General features: G+C 37.3%; 1 protein-coding gene across 2 annotated transcripts in view; it reads left to right on the top strand.

Moving 5' to 3' along the window:
• The window catches only part of LOC115435198 (uncharacterized), a 35455-nt gene that overhangs the window by 9233 nt on the left and 6311 nt on the right, over positions 1 to 19911 (top strand). Inside the window, exons 1-9 of one of the 2 annotated variants that reach the window (XM_030157463.1) lie at positions 4919 to 5212; positions 6743 to 6781; positions 7192 to 7239; positions 8312 to 8575; positions 9077 to 9124; positions 10082 to 10345; positions 11149 to 11177; positions 15987 to 16108; positions 19640 to 19731. In XM_030157463.1, the coding sequence (XP_030013323.1) occupies positions 4927 to 5212; positions 6743 to 6781; positions 7192 to 7239; positions 8312 to 8575; positions 9077 to 9124; positions 10082 to 10345; positions 11149 to 11177; positions 15987 to 16108; positions 19640 to 19731 (1192 nt within the window). In that variant the 5' untranslated portion in view covers positions 4919 to 4926. Of the gene's footprint in view, positions 1 to 4918; positions 5213 to 6742; positions 6782 to 7191; positions 7240 to 8311; positions 8576 to 9076; positions 9125 to 10081; positions 10346 to 11148; positions 11178 to 15986; positions 16109 to 19639; positions 19732 to 19911 lie in introns of those variants that run through there. The other variant, XM_030157464.1, reaches the window with a different exon arrangement.

Below are 19911 nucleotides of genomic sequence, written 5' to 3'. Positions count from 1 at the left end.
TATTTAGTGTTCCGGAGCACGGTGAGAGTACCGATGCAGACAGTCTGTTTCAGTAGTCTGACCCCGAATCTATGTTTTCAGATGGTATTTATACAGTTACTTCAAAGCAGTCAATAGAAAACAAAAGACAAACAAAGTAATAAAGAAAAAGGGGGTTGTACTTTAGGAAAGAGACAAGAGAATTTACATTCAGGGGAAAGGGGAGGGGGGGGGGGTTCACACCAAAGGAAGGGAGGGTAGGTCTCAGACCTGGTGGAGGCATCTTAACATATCAAAAATATCACTGGTTAATGCTAAAGAGGTTAGCTCGGCAGGGAACATGAAACAGAAGGTTGCCTTCTGTGCTCTCAAACAAAAAAGGTGCCATCTGCATTCTCAAATCACAAATTTTCTTCCTCAGTACCTTTGTAGATCCACTGCAATCTGTAATGCACATGTGTAAATTAATTGAGGCATAGTAAAATTGCTGGGTGCTCAGATTATTCCCTTTGTCTAAGGTTTGTAAGTGTAAACATTCAGAATTTAATTTTGCTTTTTTGCAATAAAATAAAGACAATAGTTTGGAGTTGTCATTTATAGGCTACTATGTTATCATTTTACATGTCTGGCCCATTTGAGACTTGATTGGGGTGTATGTGACCCCTGAACAAATATAAGTTTAACAGGTACAACCGGAACCCAGAAGCAGACCGACACGAAGGTAAGAGTTTGAAAGTCTTTACTGAAGCTTTGTAGAAGCAACAGGAGTTCAATATTACAGTTTTAAACAGTCAAACTCAGTCTCAGTAATCCGACAGGGGTAAGGCAAAGGGGGGCGTCGGGGACAGGCAGATAATCCAGTAACCGGGGAGTCTGTAGAATCCAGAGGGGCTGAGACAGAAGACAGGGTCTGAGGCGGAAACAGGTCGATACCAGGCGGCAGGCAGAGAGACGTGGTCTGGGACGAAGGGCAGGTACAGCACCAGGGAAACGTGTAACAGACTTAGTACCGAGGCTGAACCCAATTGCAAGACCAGTAGACAGATGAAAAGTTGAGTGTGTTTATTAAACACAATCACAGGGGGAAACAACACAGAATAGTTAATACATCTGTGAAGGCGTGGGAATCTGGACTCGACGTCCAGGCTGTGAGCGGGGTCAGCGGGCGATCCGCACGGCCGAGCCGGAGAAATCCCGACAGCAACCCGACCAGGGCAGAACAGAGGGATGTCAAAAAACAGGCCAGGTCATACACGGGAGAGCACAACAGAAAGCAACGGTACATGAGGGACAGGCTTGCAGTCAAAATCCAGGCGAGGGTCAAAACACAGGTAATCGTTGGAGGCTGAGGTATCCAGGGGAAAGGCAGACTCGGAAGTCGGATGAACGAACCAGGTCACAAACAGACAAGCAGGCAGATCAGGAACAGGCAGAATCGGTGGTCGGTAGACAAAAACAGGTCACAACGGGCAGATGGACAGGATCCAAAAACGCTGGTGAGTAAGCACAACGAGTGTAGCAAACAAACTGGCAGAGAAACAGGGGAAGACACAGGGTTTAAATACACAAGAGGGCGGGAAGACAATTAGACACAGGTGGAACACATCAGGGTGGAGTCAGGTAATCAGGAGCAGGTGAAACAATCAAGGAGGGGAAGTAAAGACACCAGACATGACACATGAGGGAAACTGAACAAAATAAAACAGGAAGTGACAGACAACATAAAAGACAGACAAAATCCAGACATGACAAAACGGACGAAAAGGCAGAAACAGGCAGACGGGTCAGGCAGGGATCAGACGACGGGTAGCAGAGCAGGTCAGGGACGAACGAGATCAGACACGAGGAATCCGGTATGTACAACACCTGAAAGTTTCTCACAGGTAGAAAACAATCTGGCAGAAAACAAAGGAGAGAGAGGTGAATATAAACCCTCTACCTAATGAGCCCAGGTGTGCTCACAGGTGAGGGGAATCAACTGATGAGGAGGTGTGACAGACAGAGCAAAGAGGAGGTGTGGCTGAGAGTGAGACAGAGGAAAAAAGAGAGAAAGAAAGAGAAACAGCAGACAAAAAAGACAGAGATGTTACAATAAGTTTGACAACTGTATACTGTATAATAAATACAATAATATAATAAATACATATGAACCAAGGTCAAGGAAAACTTTATTACCCCCAAGGGGCAATTAGTTTTGCAGCCAGCTGTTGATCACAACATATACAAAGAAAAATGGAGCATTAATGCATAAGTTGTTCAAAGTTGTATAAAAGGCCAATAGTAACAGGAATAAAAGAATTCTTAAATTGGTTGGTTCTGCTTCTCAGATAACCAATATATATGTGTGTAATAGCATTTTACCATTCATACTGAAAACATCAGCTTATTGAGCCCCTGCCGCTTTGATCCTCTGCCTACAAATGCCCTTTTTACTCGTTTTTTTTTTTTTTTTTTTTTTCGCAAAAAACTGCATGACTAAAATTTTCGTGACTAAAATTTTGATCAATGATAATAAATGTTCAGAGTGGTTTAATTTGGCTGTCACTGGACCTGGTCATGGTGCCCTTTCATCTCTGTCACGCCCCGCCCCTTCCTCCTGTCCAACCTTGCTTGCAACACACGCACGCGCATGTCCTGGTCTGGAGAATGAGCGAGGAGGAGGGAAGAGCCGCGATTCCAGGTACGTGAGAGTCCACCCCACTATCTGCCCAAAACATTCACTTGCTGCTCTGGTCCTATTCTTCAACAACTATAGTTTTGGGGCCAAAAACCGATCGTAAGTGAGTAAATAATTCAATATCGTCCTCACGTCATGAAATGAGCTCCCAGAATAGCCCACTGTAACAGCTGGGTGCCCACCTGAGTCTGAGTCCTGCTGAAGCACTCACACAGATTTGTTTATGTTTTATTTCCATAATCTGTTAAGTTTTAGCTGCAAAATTTTAACACATGGTAATAGTCCTCACTTTTGAGACTGAGAGATATATATTTTACATTGTAGAAAAAGCACATCTTTCACAGTAGCCTACTATACACAGAATAGGTGCAGTCTGAGTCTAGTTTAATCAGTCATAGAAATTTATTGAATGAAAATAAGCAACAGCCAGCCCACAGTTTTCAAATAATTTTAACAAGGTATTTCCAAGGACTTGCTTGGAATGTGTAGTCTGGAAAATAATGATAATACTGAATGATAATAATACTGATAATGATACTAATGATGATAATACTGAATGATAATAATACTGATAATGGTACTAATGATGATAATACTGAATGACAATAATACTGATAATGATACTAATGATGATAATACTGAATGATAATAATACTGATAATGGTACTAATGATGATAATACTGAATGATAATAATACTGATAATGATACTGATGATAATACTGAATAATAATAATACTGATAATGGTACTAATGATGATAATACTGAATGATAATAATACTGATAATGATACTAATGATGATAATACTGAATGATAATAATACTGATAATGATACTAATGATGATAATACTGAATGATAATAATAAATATAGTAATAATAATGATGATGATGATGATGATGATGAAGAAGATGTAGCATTAGTATTATGTATCTTTTTTTGGAAACTCAGTGACACTTTTCATTGGATTTTGTATTCATTCCATACACATTGGTGGCAAACTACTGTTGTAGCCACATCTGCCCACCACCAACCACTCACTCACCCCTTACATTCACTCATGAATAATAAAATAACTTGACATGCATGGTGTGTATTTGTTGTATTTCTTAGATATTTTATTGTTTTGTTATTTAGTTTGAAGATGCTTCTCAAACAAAGACACATTAAACAAAAAAGAAAGGAGCTACTTGAACCTGCTAAAAGTAGCAGATCCCTTACCAACTGGGTGAAAAAAAGAACTACAGGTAAGCACAATATAAGGAATAACATTACATACTATTCATGGGCATTAGGCCACACACATTAATTATCTTCCTGAAAATGTCTGCAGTTCCAGAATTTGCCACATTTGGGATGGGGATTATTCAAGACCAGTGAAACCATCCTTTTCAGAGTGATCTTCACCTGGCCTGCAAGGAGGCTAACAAGAAAAAATTTCAAACCTAATTTTTATCACTTTATTCAACTTCGTACGTTATTACATATTGTTATTGTAGCTGTCTGCCAAACTAATGTAAAAATGTATACTTTGTGTAATGATTTATTAAGCATTTCAAATCATATGTAATTGGTGGTTATTCGTTTTCATGTGCCCTTTTGGAAGTTTGAGCCCCTGCCCCTTTATAGCTCTCTGCACGGCCCTGGTAGTGAGCGCCTCCAAAATACTCGCCTAGCAATGTTCAGGACTGGAGCAGGACCAGAACATCTTATTAAAGTATGTAGGACATAGCACATGTAATCTTTGAGGCAGATAACTTCTACAAAAAACAAACAAACAAAAAAAAACCTGTGTCCTCCTGTGAGACCCAGGAAAGTAAAGTTTTGGCTTTTTCCCCCCTTTTTTTTTTTTAATTAAATGATAATTTTTAAAGTAAAACTGTGAAACGTTTTCCCCCACAGATGACAAATATATATTTCTGAGTCTCAGCAGGATAATTACATTTATTAAAAGTGTGTGGTAACGCAGCCTGTTTGACATCCAGCTGCTGCGCAACTGGCACTGTGTGTGTGTGTGTGTGTATATATATGTGTGTTTGTGCGTAAAAAGGAAATGATGGAACAAACCACAGTGGACTGAAAAGGGGGTTAAGAATACGGTTGATTCGTATTAAAAGGCGAGAATAATCGCATATTATGAAAAAAAGTAATACAGTAACATTGGATAAAGTGGATCAAAGCTGTGATCCTTAAAGGACGCAGCTCCACTGGTGGTTTCCAGAATCTGCTTTTACCGGAAGAACACACAGCAGACGCGTGGCGCGCAGTCCATGCTTAGTTGGAACCGGTCACATCTTGGCAAAAAAATGGCCCCAAAAAACATAAGAATGGCGATATTGGCCGCGTTAGAAGATCTGGCGGAGGCAGACTTGGAGAAGTTCTGTTCCCAGCTGTTGGATCACAAAGGAAAGCGCGTCCGGACGAGTTGGGTGATGGGAAAGAGCCGCGTCCACATTTCAGAGATCCTGGTTCAAACTTACACCGAGAAAGGCGCCTTAAAGGTGGTTCTGGAGACTCTGAGAGACACCGGGTTCAAGCAGAGAGCAAAAGAATTTGGTACATTTTTATTTTTACCTTGATTTTTATTTCAGTTTAATACATTTGTATTAAACGCAGCAGACAGATTCACAGAACAGAAAATATGACTGATAATGGCAGAGATTCTGTGTGCAGGTTTTTAGTGTTCAAACTGTAAATAGAATTAATCAGTCAAATGTTATTTGTACAGTGCCACACCATAACAACAGTTTTCATTCAGTAGATGCACCGTGTTTGATGTCTAGTTTTTTACTTTCACTTTCGTGGTGCCTCTTAAAATGTCTGACGGATAACCCCTTAAAACACGGGTGTCAAATATGAGGACCGTGGGCCAAAACCGGCCACCAAAGGGTCTGATGCGGTCCGTGGGATGAATTTGTGAAATGAAAACAATACACTGAAATATTAATAATTAAGGGTGTCAAAATATGTTTTAGTTAAGGGGCACATACAGACCAATTTTATCATAAGTAGGTCAAATAGGTAAAATCATATCATAATCACCTGTAAATAATGACAAGTCTAAATTTTTCTATTTGTTTAGTGATAGGAATTCCGGCTCTTTTTAGAGAACTGGCTCTTTTGGCTTGGCTCGCTTAAAAGAGCTTTCGGCTCCCAAGTGGCTCTTCAGATTTTTTGGTGCTTAAATTAATTTATTACCAACAACAATGTAAACTTATGTGCAATATGAATTACTAATGTTAAAAAAAGAAACGTGCTATATCAAATGTTTATTATATAAATACACCTGTATTTATACACTATGCAGTGATGAAAAAATAAATTAGAAAGTGCAAAAAGAAACGCTTAACTATTTATAAATTTGGCTCAAAATTGGCTCATAGAGCTCTGGGTTGTACTTTTAGGTGGTTGTGGTGGTGTACTGGACAATGCTGTACTATGATCTGTTTTGTCTGTCTGTTGTAATGGCACATGTAAATGATAAACTGAGGCATAATATAGTTAATATTGCACTTATTTTTCTCGAAACATTTCGGGTTGTTTGTGGTTTTTCATGTTATTCACATTTTTGATCACATCTTTGTAGATGTAAACAATTTTACTTTACCTTAATTTCACTCTTATTATTTTACTGGTCCAAACCACTTAAGGTATTGGGGTGGATGTGGCCCCTGAACTAAAATGAGTTTGACATCCCTGCCTTAATAAACCATTAAGTAATGATAGACAGTTCATTACTACGTATATTTTGAGTTTTACCTGAAGTGGCATTTCAGTATATTTTTATTTCCATGAAATTTTTCCCCCTCATTTTTCCCTGCTGCTACTGTAGGCAAACAGTACTTAGGTACTATTACTACCATTGCAAATAATGATTAAAAATGAATGAATAAATAAATAAACAAATAAATAATACTAATAATAATAATAATAGAAATAATAATAACAATAAGAAGTAGAAGACTTGAAGTTATTGGTTGAGGAGAAACAATACTTAAGAGTTTATAATTTGTTGCCTGATATGTCTATGAAGTCTCTAATGATATCTTTGCAGGGAAATTTAACACAGTCTCCTTGTTTTTACAGAAAGAGCCATAAGAACTTTCACCAAAAGGAAAAGCAAAGGTAAGGTGTTGACCTCTTATTGTACAAATACTACAGATGAGTGACTTTAGAAGAAAAGTATAATGTCTTTTACATTAACTGTGCTTTTCTTATTGTCAATAAATGAGTATCATCAGCAATGAAATCATCCTATTGGCCACATGGAAACTGAGAAAAACTGTGCATTAAAGCCATCATCTTTCTGTAACAAAGCTTGTTTCTTGTTGAGTTGCAGAGAACAGTAAGACAACTGTTTTTGTCTGCTGTTCTGGGATGGGTTTACTGCCACTGTCAGTCTTTACATATAATTTAACAACAATAACAAAAATCGCTGAACTCATCCTTTCAGTCAAAAGTGGTTTCACATATCACATATGGAAATGAATGAACACCACAGATTAAAGACTAACATTTGTCCGTGTTTCTTCCAGCTAGAGGAGCCTCAGGTGCAGCAGCCAGTGGACCTGTCCTGAAATCAGGTAGGGGAACGAGGGTTTGGTTTTGTCCATTTGATTTATGTTTAACCATCAAAGACTTAAGCAACGGTGACCAGGAGCAGCTACTGATCCAAAATGTTTAATAACTGTTGAACCATTAATACTACAGTCATGGAAAAAATTATTAGACCATCAAAAGTCATCAAAAACAATGGTTATGCAATCAAGTACTAATGCCTGTGTGTATCATGTGACTAAAACAGACAGAAAAGAAAACATGGAATGGCTAAAAGCACTGTTTTTGTCAGTACAATGCCGTAGATACTGATGTAAGAACTGAAGTGATTTTGCATTTGGCAAAAATATTTATTAAAGTATAAAGCAAGATAGCCAAAATATACAAATAACTATGAGGTGTGTATGTCAGTAATATCAGAAGTGTGCATGTGGATGTGTGGACTGTATAAGTGTAAGGTTGTATGACTGAAAGAAACAAAAAGGTAAAGCAACAGAAGGTGCCGGTAGAGGGGAGAGAGGGAAGCGAAGAGAGAAGGCACCACGCCGGATCTGGCACTTGGCCATTGGCCTTCATTTTTTTTTTGGAAAGCCGATATTTGATCAGTAGTAAAAATGATATTTGATCAGGCACCTGTGTGGGCAGCACTTGAAGTGCAGTCAATGTTAAAAGAGTACTATGTGTACTTGTATTAATAATTTCATTTATATTGCTGCATAAAAATCTTAATTATCTGAGTGTTTCAATTGTGTTTTACGGTCAGTGTGCTTTAAAAAAAAAAGAAGGACCTTAAATATCGGCCTCAAAAATTGGCTGTAGATATCAGCCATTGGCAGACCAAATTTTAAAAAGCAGCATTAGAAAAACCCATATCGGTCGACCTCTACCTTTTTACTCCATTATTGTATGCCGTCCACATACATGGACACTTATGGATTCCAGTTTTTGCTCAACTTGAACACGATGTGTGACTTTGACCTTTTTTTTTTTCATGTAACTCCTGCATAACAGGTTTAAGTCATGTAAGTGTGAGCTTGTTGTATGTCCACTGCTCATTGTTTTTCACAGAGTTGTTTCCTTTTTCCACTTTTTCCTCAGATGAACACTTCATTGATAAGCACCGATATGAACTGATCGATCGAGTGAGCAATATTGATGGAATTCTGGATGATCTCCTGCAGGCGGGAGTCATCAAACAGGAAATGTATGACAAAATCAGAGCCAGATCGACTACTCAGGACATGATGAGGGACCTGTACAGTGGTCCACTGAAAGCTGATGTAGCCTGCAAAGACATCTTCTACAACAGCCTCAAGAAAAATGAGAAATACCTTATGAATGAGATCAAAAGCAAAAGCAAAGGTAATATGGTTTTTATTTCTTTGACACAGCATTACAAATAAGCTACTGTTCAGAAAGAGTTTAATGTATTGCACATGCACTGTACTTATGTTACTGTCAACAAATCAGAGATACTGATACTAGCAAAAAAATCTTCCTTGGAAAATGGAAAATGAAAACTGGAATGTAAAATTGAAGTTACCTCAAGACGACATCATTATTATTCGATATTCATTATTATTCAAATTCTACATTATTGCACTGTTTCCTAAAGAAAAAAAAACATGTTTCCCCAAGCAAACAATGAGGTTCAATAATGTGTTTATAATGGTTTTCAGACAACAGTGTTTCTGGACAACACAGACCAATCAGATAAATCAGGTTACACATACTTACATACCGTTTATAGGATGTTTTAACTGCTGCTGTCAGTCTAGGATCTGCTGACAATAACAAAACCTCACTGGAGGTATCCTTTAAGTCAACATCAGTCTCATGCATGACCTCACATGTTTCTTCCAGCCAGAGGAGCCTCAGGTGCAGCGTCCAGTGAACCTGACAGGGCAGGAGGTCAGTGAATTATGGTTTTATGTTTCAAACCCTGCACATGGGCTGATTTATCATAATGAAGTTCTGTCACTGAAGGCAGAATCTCACCATGATAGATAACGATCGATCTTAATTTGTCATTTCCTCCTGAGACCCAGAAAAATAAGTGTGGGATTTTTCTTTTTCTTTCTTTCTTTCTTTCTTTCTTTCTTTCTTTCTTTCTTTCTTTCTTTCTTTCTTTCTAAGGAATGTCCTCTGCAACATCACATTGGACAATTTCATGGACATGTGTTCAACCATTTTACTGACAGGAACAATGAAAATGCAGATACTTTTTCCTCTGTTGTTTATATTTTGTTTTTAAAGTTATTTATCTTATATAAATGGCAAAACACACCATAACGATATATCAGCTGGCCAATATATTCTTTTTTTTTTCAATATTGGCCATTGGCCTTAATTTTTTTTTGGAAAGCCGATATTTGATCAGTAGTAAAAAGTATATTTGATCAGGCACCTGTGTGGACAGCACTTGAAGTGCAATCAATGTTAAAAGAGTACTATGTGTACATGTATTAATAATTTCATTTATATTGCTGCTTAAAAATCTGAATTATCTGAGTGTTTCAATTGTGTTTTACGGTCAGTGTGCTTTTAAAAAAAAAATCGACTTTAAATATCTGCCTCAAAAATTGGCTGTAGATATCAGCCATTAGCTGACCAAATTTTAAAAATCAGCATTATAAAAAACCATATCGGTCGACCTTTACCTTTTTACTCCATTATTGTATGCCGTCCACATACATGGACACTTACGGATTCCAGTTTTTGCTCAACTTGAACACAATGTGTGACTTAGACCTTTTTTTTCATGTAACTCCTGCATAACAGGTTTAAGTCATGTAAGTGTGAGCTTGTTTTATGTCCACTGCTCATTGTTTTTCACGGAGTTGTTTTCTTTTTCCATTTTTTCCTCAGTTAAACACTTCATCGATAAGCACCGACATGAACTGATCGATCGAGTGAGCAATATTGATGGAATTCTGGATGATCTCCTGCAGGCGGGAGTCACTGAACAGGAAATGTGTGTCAAAATCAGAGCCAGATCGACTACTCAAGACATGATGAGGGACCTGTACAGTGGTCCGCTGAAAGCTGGTAAAGCCTGCAAAGACATCTTCTACAACAGCCTCAAGAAAAATGAGAAATACCTTATGAATGAGATCAAAAGCAAAAGCAAAGGTAATATGGTTTTTATTTCTTTGACACAGCATTACAACTAAGCTACTGTTCAGAAAGAGTTTAATGTATTGCACATGCACTGTACTTATGTTACTGTCAACAAAATCAGAGATACTGATACTAGCAAAGAAATCTTCCTTGGAAAATGGAAAATGAAAACTGGAATGTAAAATTGAAGTTACCTCAAGACGACATCATTCTTATTCGATATTCATTATTATTCAAATTCTACATTATTGCACTTTTTCCTAATGAAAAAAAAACATGTTGCCCAGAGCAAACAATGAGGTTCAGTAATGTGTTTATAATGGTTTTCAGACAACAGTGTTTCTGGACAACACAGACCAATCAGATAAATCAGGTTACACATACTTACATACTGTTTATAGGATGTTTTAACTGCTGCTGTCAGTCTAGGATCTGCTGACAATAACAAAACCTCACTGGAGGTGAGGTCCTGTCTTATTTGACCTCAGACATAAACTAAAATAATGTTGAATCTTATTGATGCTGGAAGTTTTATAACATACAACCATAAAGCACAGTACTTTTTTAATGGAATTCAGCATTTAATGTGTAAATGATTAAATAAATAATATATTTTCAGTTTTACACACATCTGTATCATCATTTTCTTTTAGCTACAGTTAAACATGTGAGAAACATGAATATTTTACACATATTTGCTTTTGTTGTCTGTCAAATGTTGAATCAGTGGAATCAACAATATATATGAGTGGAGTGAATGTGACTTTCTCTGTGGAAATTTCCCCTGAATCTAACTTCACTGTGTTCTTCCTCAGATGCAGAAGATGAGATGGACTCCTCTGAGGTACAGTAGATGTTTATAATCCTTTAATGCATGATATTATTGCAGTTTTTCAGTGTTTAATTAAAGCAGGGGTGTCCAACTCCGGTCCTCGAGGGCCGGTATCCTACATGTTTTAGATATGTTCCTGTTCCATCACACCTGGAAGCCATTACATCATTATCAGGCTTCTGCAGAGCTGGATGATGAGCTGATCATTAATTGGACCAGGTGTGATGGACAGAAGGAAACACAGCCTTATGATCCTCTTTGGTCCTTGCAATCATTACCACAACCTTTTTGGCATTGAACTTAATGACAGAATCTAATCACTGACTTATGACATTCACCACTGCGGACAGTTCCATTTTACTCTGAAATGATATGTTTTCTTAAATCAGAGGTAGATTCTCTTTGTGGAAACAGCTTTATGGATGTGTTTATGCTTAAAAAATTAATACCATAACATGTTAAACTGTTATTGCATTGAATACACTAGAGCTGCAACCGATTAATCGACTAGTTGCTTGAAGTCAGTGCAAAAAGTCCCGATTCGATTAATTGACTCGAATTGATTGAAGGGAGATATTCTATTGCAGTTTTCCTGAACTGAAGCTTCTTTGTGCATCACAATAAGCATCCGTGTGAAACTCAACAGTGGAACCAATGTTTAACAGCAGAGAAATGACGGAAACAAAGCTTTGATTCAGGAGAATTGTGGTTGAAAGATTTTTTTGGATCACTTTGAGTCGATTAATCAGTTGCAGCTCTAGAATACACTACAATAAATAGCTGATTATTATGCTAAAGAAATAAGATATTGAATAAATGCAATTGGATTTGTTTTATGTGAAAAATTCAGATTCAGAACACTTTGCAATTCAGTTTGCAGACATGGGTCGCAGTAAAAGGACAGGACATTAGACACACATTCCACAATTCACATAGTCTTACAGGACAGCACACCAGGATCCAGACATAGGGCCAGATCAACTGAAGGTTTGTGTGTATAAAAAAATGTACAAAGTGATTTACTAACAGTGCGCACTAAAGGTTGCATCTGTCAAAGGTGCAAAATAGCGCGTCTGCATCCAGTTAGTACATTTGCCACAATGAATATGAAATTTGGGGTGTTTACACGCAATTGTGTGTGTGCGGGGAGGAGAAAATGTAAATATATTAATTTAGCACACGCAAAGGGATTTATCAAACCCGAAAGCAATTTTGCTCATAGAAATTGTGTCTATATTTAACACGTCTCAAAGGGAGGTACAAATGGTTTGGATGAGTAATTGCGCACACATGGCTGCGGTTGAAACAATGAAAAGAGATGCAGAGAACGAAATTTTCACCCTTGTGTGAACGTCTTATGACATTCACCACTGCTGACAGTTACATTTTACTCTGAAATTATATGTTTTCTTAAATCAGAGGTAGATTCTCTTTGTGGAAACAGCTTTATGGATGTGTTTATGCTTAAAAAATTAATACCATAACATGTTAAACTGTTATTGCATAGAATACACAACAATAAATACCTGGTTATTATGCTAAAGAAATAAGATATTGAACAAATGCAACTGGATTTGTTTTATGTCAAAAATTCAGATTCAGAACACTTTATTTATCCCCAAGGGGCAATTCAGTTTGCAGACATGGGTCGCAGCAAAAGGACAGGACATTACACACACATTCCACAACTCACATAGTCAACTTACTGGACAGCACATCAGGATCCACATGTAGGGCCAGATCTACTAAAGGTTTGCGTGTATAAAAATGTGTGCAAACTTTGCACATGCAAAAAAATGTACAAAGTGATTTACTAACAGTGCGCACTAAGGGTTGCATCTTTCAAAGGTGCAAAATAGCGCGTCTGTGTCCAGTTAGTACATTTGCCACAATGAATATGTAATATGGGGCGTTTACACGCAATTGTGCGTGTGCTCGGAGGAGAAAAGTCAAGGAGGACACACCCCTATTTACAGTCATGTTGCCATGACACCATCAAAACTGTGCCATAGAAATGAAAGGGTTTTTGGCTGAATCCCACCTCTCATACTTTCATCATCTCCTCCTAGGGTTTACATCCAATTTGGACCAAACTTGGTGAAAATCACCTACACACATGTGTGATCAAAAGTTACCAATTACATTTTTGATCAAATGTTGGGTGTGGCTGTGACGAGCCTGTGATGAAACGTTCATTTTCAGAAGTATAAAACTTTGTGTATCTCGCAAAATGTCGGATCAAACCCACGATACGGTGTTGTCTCACTGTCAGTGGCCTCAGCGGTTGCGTTGGGAGGGCGAGGGCCTTAACACCACTTGCGGTTATAATTATTATTATTATTTTTATTATTAACTGCTGTATATTGTGACGTATACTGTCATTTTTAACATATTAGTGTTGATACCAGCACGTTGATAATGTGGAACGACTTCCTACGAACATAGTCCTTGGTTTTGTGCAGGGGCAGTAATGGGAATGTGTGTTCCATCTACACACACTAAGCACTGCACAATGACGATTATCACTGATCTCAGTCTGAGTTCGCAGCATAATGTTTCTAGCATTATTTAAAATATAATTTAGGATTTAATATACAGTGTAAGATTGAAATGATAATAATAAACTTTATGTCCAACATAAGTAGGAATGACATATGAAGGTGAACAAAAGGAAAAAAGAAATGACAAATTTAAACAAATCATTCCAGAATATTGAAGGTAATAACCCAAAAAAATGATAATAATAAACTTAATGTCGAACATAATTAGGAATAAAATATAAAGGTGAACAAAATGGGGGAAAATGACAAATTTAAACAGAACACTCCAAAATATTGAAGGTAATAACAAAAAAACAATTAAAGGTCTTGCGCTGTTCATTGTGGCTCTTTAGGTAGAAGCCAAGTTTGTCCCACCCCAAATGGTTAGAAATAGATACATAGATATTTATCAGGAAATGATAGCACACAAAGCACTGACTTACATTAATTACAGCTTCTAAATATATGGGGATCATGTTGGTCTGGACAAACATGTTTAACAGTGCGTTTCATGTGGGAGGAGACAGGGTTTCTTGTGTTCATGGAGTAAGTTACCGTAGTAACAGGCTCAGGGTTAGTCTCTGTCTGGACCGGAAAACCCAGAGTTTGTCATCTTCACATACTCAGAGTTTTCTCATAACCTGCTTTCTGAACAGGACCTGGGTTAAATGCCAGGCCAAAGCTACGAACAGAGAGGTGTTACATTTTGAAAAACAAAACATTATGTGAGAAAAGAAAATGAGCAGGTGTTTTCAGGTAAAGGAGCAGGTTAACAGAAACTCGACTCCACCCACACATTTCTGACATCACTGTGGGCGTGGCCACGTCACTGAGCAGGTAGAAGGAAAGGTCCTGTAAGATGACATTTATCATCTTACCGATAAAAGTGTGTGAAAAACTATCAAACCCCAGGTATGAACAGACCAGTCGTTTATTTCAGTTTAGTTTTAAACCTTTTCATGACTGCATTAACAGTTTTAGTTCCATTTTCACCCTAATGAACCAACTGGTTTTAGTAATTTTATCGTTTTTTTCATCTTCGTCATTTAGAGAAAACAGTTCTGTTTTGGGTTTGTTTTTATTTAGTTTTCCTCTTTTTTATCGTTCAGCGGGTTGTTTTGACCCTGAAGTTTTACTATTTTAACTTCTTATAAGTTTTTTTTAAGCCTTATGTTATCGGCAGTTATTTTTGCAGTTCTTTCCATGTTGTGTTTCCTGGTTTTACTCCATTATGTGCCATGTTTTGCATTTATTTTATTTTATATTATTACCCTAACCCCCCGACAGCGAGGCAAGGGGTATTGGTTTGGATTTGTTTGTTTGTTAACACTCTAGCAGCAAAACTATTGGTTGAATTTATACCAAATTATGTTTATAGATTGCCAATGGTACAGAATAGATGTGGTTACATTTGGGGAAAAGTGGGTCAAAGTTTCCATTTTTATGAAGTCCTTAAAATCTTTTTTTCCCCATTTACTTATAATGGGCAAAATGTCACATGTCTGTAGCAGCAAAACTATTGGTTGAATTCATACCAAATTGACTTTATAGATTTCCAGTGACCAAGCATAGATCTCATTACATTTTGGGAACAGTAGGTCACAGTTTAAAATCTTCCCATTTACTTTAATGGGCAAAATATGTGCGAGGGCTGGGGTTTGTTGTACCTGGCACCACTTGTTTTATTGTGTTTTATTTACTTGGACGTCATGGAAAATAACAGTTTCTATCAGCATATTTTGAATGAATGAATGTTTGTGAAAGCTGTTTTTTTTTTTTTTTTTAATCATTTTCTCACTGTTGGATGTAGTGTTAGTCTTCATTAACTATAATAATTCTGCTGTGTTTAAGGTGCAAGTTTATTTGTACATATTGACTAATGAAATAATGAAACCTGTGACTCGGGTCCAGCAGTGTAACATATAGAAAAATGTCTTATACACTGAATAAGTTAGTTTTTTATGTTTATTTTCAGACATTATATCTCCCTGATGACAGATGAGGGCCATGGAGGCCATGGTCCCGCCCTTCCAAAGGGCAAAGGATTAGAAAGAACTTAAAACCTGAGATTTATGTCTCATAATCTAAAGATATAATCTATAAAACCTGATAAAGAAGGTTCACCTAAACAAAGGAGACACCTGATAAATAAGAAAAGGCCCAGAGCAGAATGTTAAAAACACAGCGTCCATCCTGACACTGTTTGTGTTACTTCCTGTTTTGTGGGTCATGTGACTACTAGACTCTGAGTTCTATGTGCTTTGGCTGATTCTTCTTCCAGGCTGAAGTTTACACGGTGAATGTGGATGAAGAGGACACAGCTCCTTCTACAGAGTCTGGTCTTCTAAGGCGGGGTTTGGTACATCCAGGAGGCATTGGTAAACCAGGACCTTCTGATCCACAGTGAGTCAATCACAGAGTTTTGAATAGTTTTAATCTCAGACTTTATTTCAAGCAGTGTGTGACTTTCAACACAATTTTTTTTCAAATTTGTAAAACCCCAGTTATCAATAATCCATTAGTCATTTTGTTCTTACACACCTGAATCACTTCCCTCACGGTGAACAACTTTGAAGTTAACTCCATCACAAACAGTCTGTTTACATCCCAAACCCAAACTAAACCTTCACTTGGGTCTTTTCAGAAATGTTGTTGCAAAGTGCATTGTGGGAATGGGAATTCCACGCAGCAGCAATTTCTCTGTCTCCTTCTGAGTGCTGAACCCAAATTTCACCTTTACCTCCATCCACCGACTAGACTTTCTTTAAAACAACCCTGGTGGACTGTAGAATTTTACGTTGTAGTGATCTGGCTCGTTTTCTTGCTGAATCTGTGAGAAACTGCTTTCACTTCCCACAGTGCACTTCATGACAAAATTTCTGAAAAGCCCCAAGTAACATTTGGGTTTGTTCTGAAAACAAGTGGACTGTGTTTATGATGGAGTCATTTTCAAAGTTGTGTCAGATGTCAGCTGTTCTTCTCTGGCCTCAGCTCTGAAGTCCAATCCATTCCATCTGACGGAACTTGATCTGAGTTTGAGCGACCTGAAGGGTCATTCCATCCCATATCAACCAGATTTCAGAAAGTGCCCCGCATGACCCCCTCAGAAAATTCTGAAAAAATTCCCACTTGTTCACCTACCAGATAAATGAACACATCCAAAATTTTAATGTCATATCTGTAATAGTTTAGGAGATACAGCCCTTTGAAAATTAATGTTTGTTTTTTTTTAATTTTGCAAATTTGCTTTTCGGCCAACTTTGAGGAGCTATATGTCCTTAGGTATTCAAGCCACACTGCTGAAACTTACTGTCTGGGGTGAAATCCCCCTGAAAAGACCATATTTTGCATCAAAATAATTGTAGGTGCCTTTGTGTTTGGTCCATGAGGCCTTGAAATCAGGCGAAAAGGCTAATTCTTCAAAATGTCCTCTCTCTTCAGGCTTGCACTGTGCGATAATGGATGAATGTAGAGACCTAATTGTTTTTGCATGGATTCTTATGGTCAAGATGCAACAATATACTGCAAAAAGACCACATTTCAATGAAAAGTGTTGCTATGAGGCACTGAATAAAATGTGTCGATTTCAATTTTTCACAAAAATACTCTTTATTTGAGCACCCAAATTACCATGTGGCCAGTTGAAAAAAATTTAGAAATTTTTACCATGTCTTCATATATGTTTCAAGATGTTGTGCACAAAATTTTAGCTTTGGGATAGAACTGGTTCTATTTTTAATATTTTTTATACTGCATGACTATATTTTCTTCAAATTGTATACAAACGTAGGTGTAAATGGCATTTTTAACAGTATAATGGCATTGATTATTGTACAAGTTATGGTAATACTTGAGATATTTGAACTAGGGTGTAGAACTGCATGATGGTTCAGATAGAATAATTATAGATTTCCCAGAACTGGCTCAGGTTGATGCCTGTAGTAGAGACTTCTCGGAAATTGGATGGAGCTGGTTAGTTGACCCAATTTCATCAGGGTCTATGACATAAACGGAGCTAAGATTTCCCAGAATTTTTTTTATGCTGGCCAGCCTAATTTTGGGAATTCTGTTCATAATCCTGAACAAACTTATTCATCATGGAGGAAAAATGTGCTGTTGGATTGATCTTAAAGGATGAATGTCACAGAAAGACATTATCAAGACAAACAGGCTTTCTGAAAATTGGTGATTCTGAAAAATTTTAGTTACATTTATGTCATGGACCCTGGTGAAACTGGCTCAACTGACCAGCTCCATCAAATTTCCGAGAAGTCTCTACTACAGGCATCAACCTGAGCCAGTTCTGATAAATCTATCATTGTTCTATCTGAACCATCATGCAGTTCCACACCCTAGTTCAAATATCTCAAGTATTATCATAACTTGTGCAATAATCAATGCCATTATACTGTTAAAAGTGCCATTTACACCTACGTTTGTATACAATTTGAAGAAAATATAGTCATGCAGTAAAAAAAAAATTTAAAAATAGAACCAGTTCTATCCCAAAGCTAAAATTTTGTGCACAAGATCTTGAAACATATATGAAGACATGGTAAAAATTTCTAAATTTTTTTAACTGGCCACATGGTAATTTGGGTGCTCAAATAAAGAGTATTTTTGTGAAAAATTGAAATCGACCCATTTTATTCATTGCCTCACAGCAATTCGTTTATCTGGTAGGTGAACAAGTGTGAATTTTTCAGAATTTTCTGAGGGGGTCATGTGGGGACCATTGGTTGAATTGCCATGGAATGACCCTGAAGGATTCAGGAGTGAAACTGTTGGATGATTTACTGCAGAGTCCAGGCTATAAACTAAAGACAGTACGGTCAGTTCACTGTCTGCTACTGTTATAGAGTTAACATGTTCCATTTAGACCTGAATCCAGTTAAATTCAAATATACTTTGAGAGTATTTATTGTATTCACAGGCATAAGGTGATCTGATCATAACCACTGAAATCATTCTTTGTTTAATGTTGGGAGATGGAGAAAGGGCTCAGTCCATGTGAAATCACCAGCCTTCCAACTCACCATCTCCCATTTACTTCATACATTCATAAAATAATGTTCGTATTCCACAAAACAGCAGACAAAATCTGATCCTGATTTCTTTAGTTTTTAGTTTTTGTGATGTGAGTGAAGATACTAACTCCAGGACTTCATTACTTTTTAGATGTTCATGACAGATGGATGGTTTCACAGTGATTTTGTCTTGGTGGATTTCCACACTGAATCACATCAAATTTCTACAGCAAATAAAAATGTCTGATTGATGAGGCATTAAAAAGGAGAAGAAAGAAAAAACTACACCTATGTTCAGCTGCATAATGCTCATGTATGACAAGGTCTAGTATGTACAATTACATCAGTGGAAATAGCAGGTTTGTATTAATGTATGCAGAAAATATTAAATTGGTGTCTTTAAACAAACCTTATTTTCAGTGCATCAATGACACCATGTTTTCTGTAAAATATAGAGGTACGCAGCTGAAGATCCATCACAATTCTGTATCATGCATCTGTCATATCCATCTATTATCAATAGTTCAACAGTTTGACTGAATTTAGCATCTTTTTCTGTAGCATGTTTTTACATTTACTGTCATTTTCAAAGTCCCACTGTCTCAAAAACTCATGATGATATGAGGCTGAAATGTTTGCATTTTGCTGACATCATTTATTGAAAGTATGAAGTATTGGAGATGGTCAGTTGGGAACATTTTGTGAATCTGATTATTTAAGGTGGAAGAAACAGACTAATGACAGAATGGAGCCACTTGGAAATCGATAATGAATTCAGGAATCAGGTCATATTTTAGTGGATCTGATGTGGATGAAGAGATGGAACCTTTGTTAAAGGGCAGTGAGAGCAGACAGAGATAACAGACGAACCCACATGTGATAAAACATGACAGTCTGTATGTTTTAGGCCTATGATCCGTGATTGGGAAGTCCCTCAGACATTCACTGAAATCCCAATGCATCATCAAGTGGAGACAGAGGAGGACACATCAGAGTCTTGTGAGTAGAACATCCACATTTAAAGACAACTGTTCTAAACTGTGCCTGTGGATCATCTTCATACCTACAGTCCAGGACTAGTCTGGCTCACAGGGTGGACTGATCTGAAGAATCCCACCAATGGGCCTGTAGTTTTGTTTCACTAGTTCAAGTTTTTATGAGTTGGAAAAATACACAATT

Source organism: Sphaeramia orbicularis, chromosome 16, assembly GCF_902148855.1.
Source record: "Sphaeramia orbicularis chromosome 16, fSphaOr1.1, whole genome shotgun sequence".
NCBI lineage: Eukaryota > Metazoa > Chordata > Actinopteri > Kurtiformes > Apogonidae > Sphaeramia > Sphaeramia orbicularis.
The sequence above is the reverse complement of the archived record's forward strand: the minus strand, read 5'-3'. Positions and strand labels throughout refer to the sequence as shown.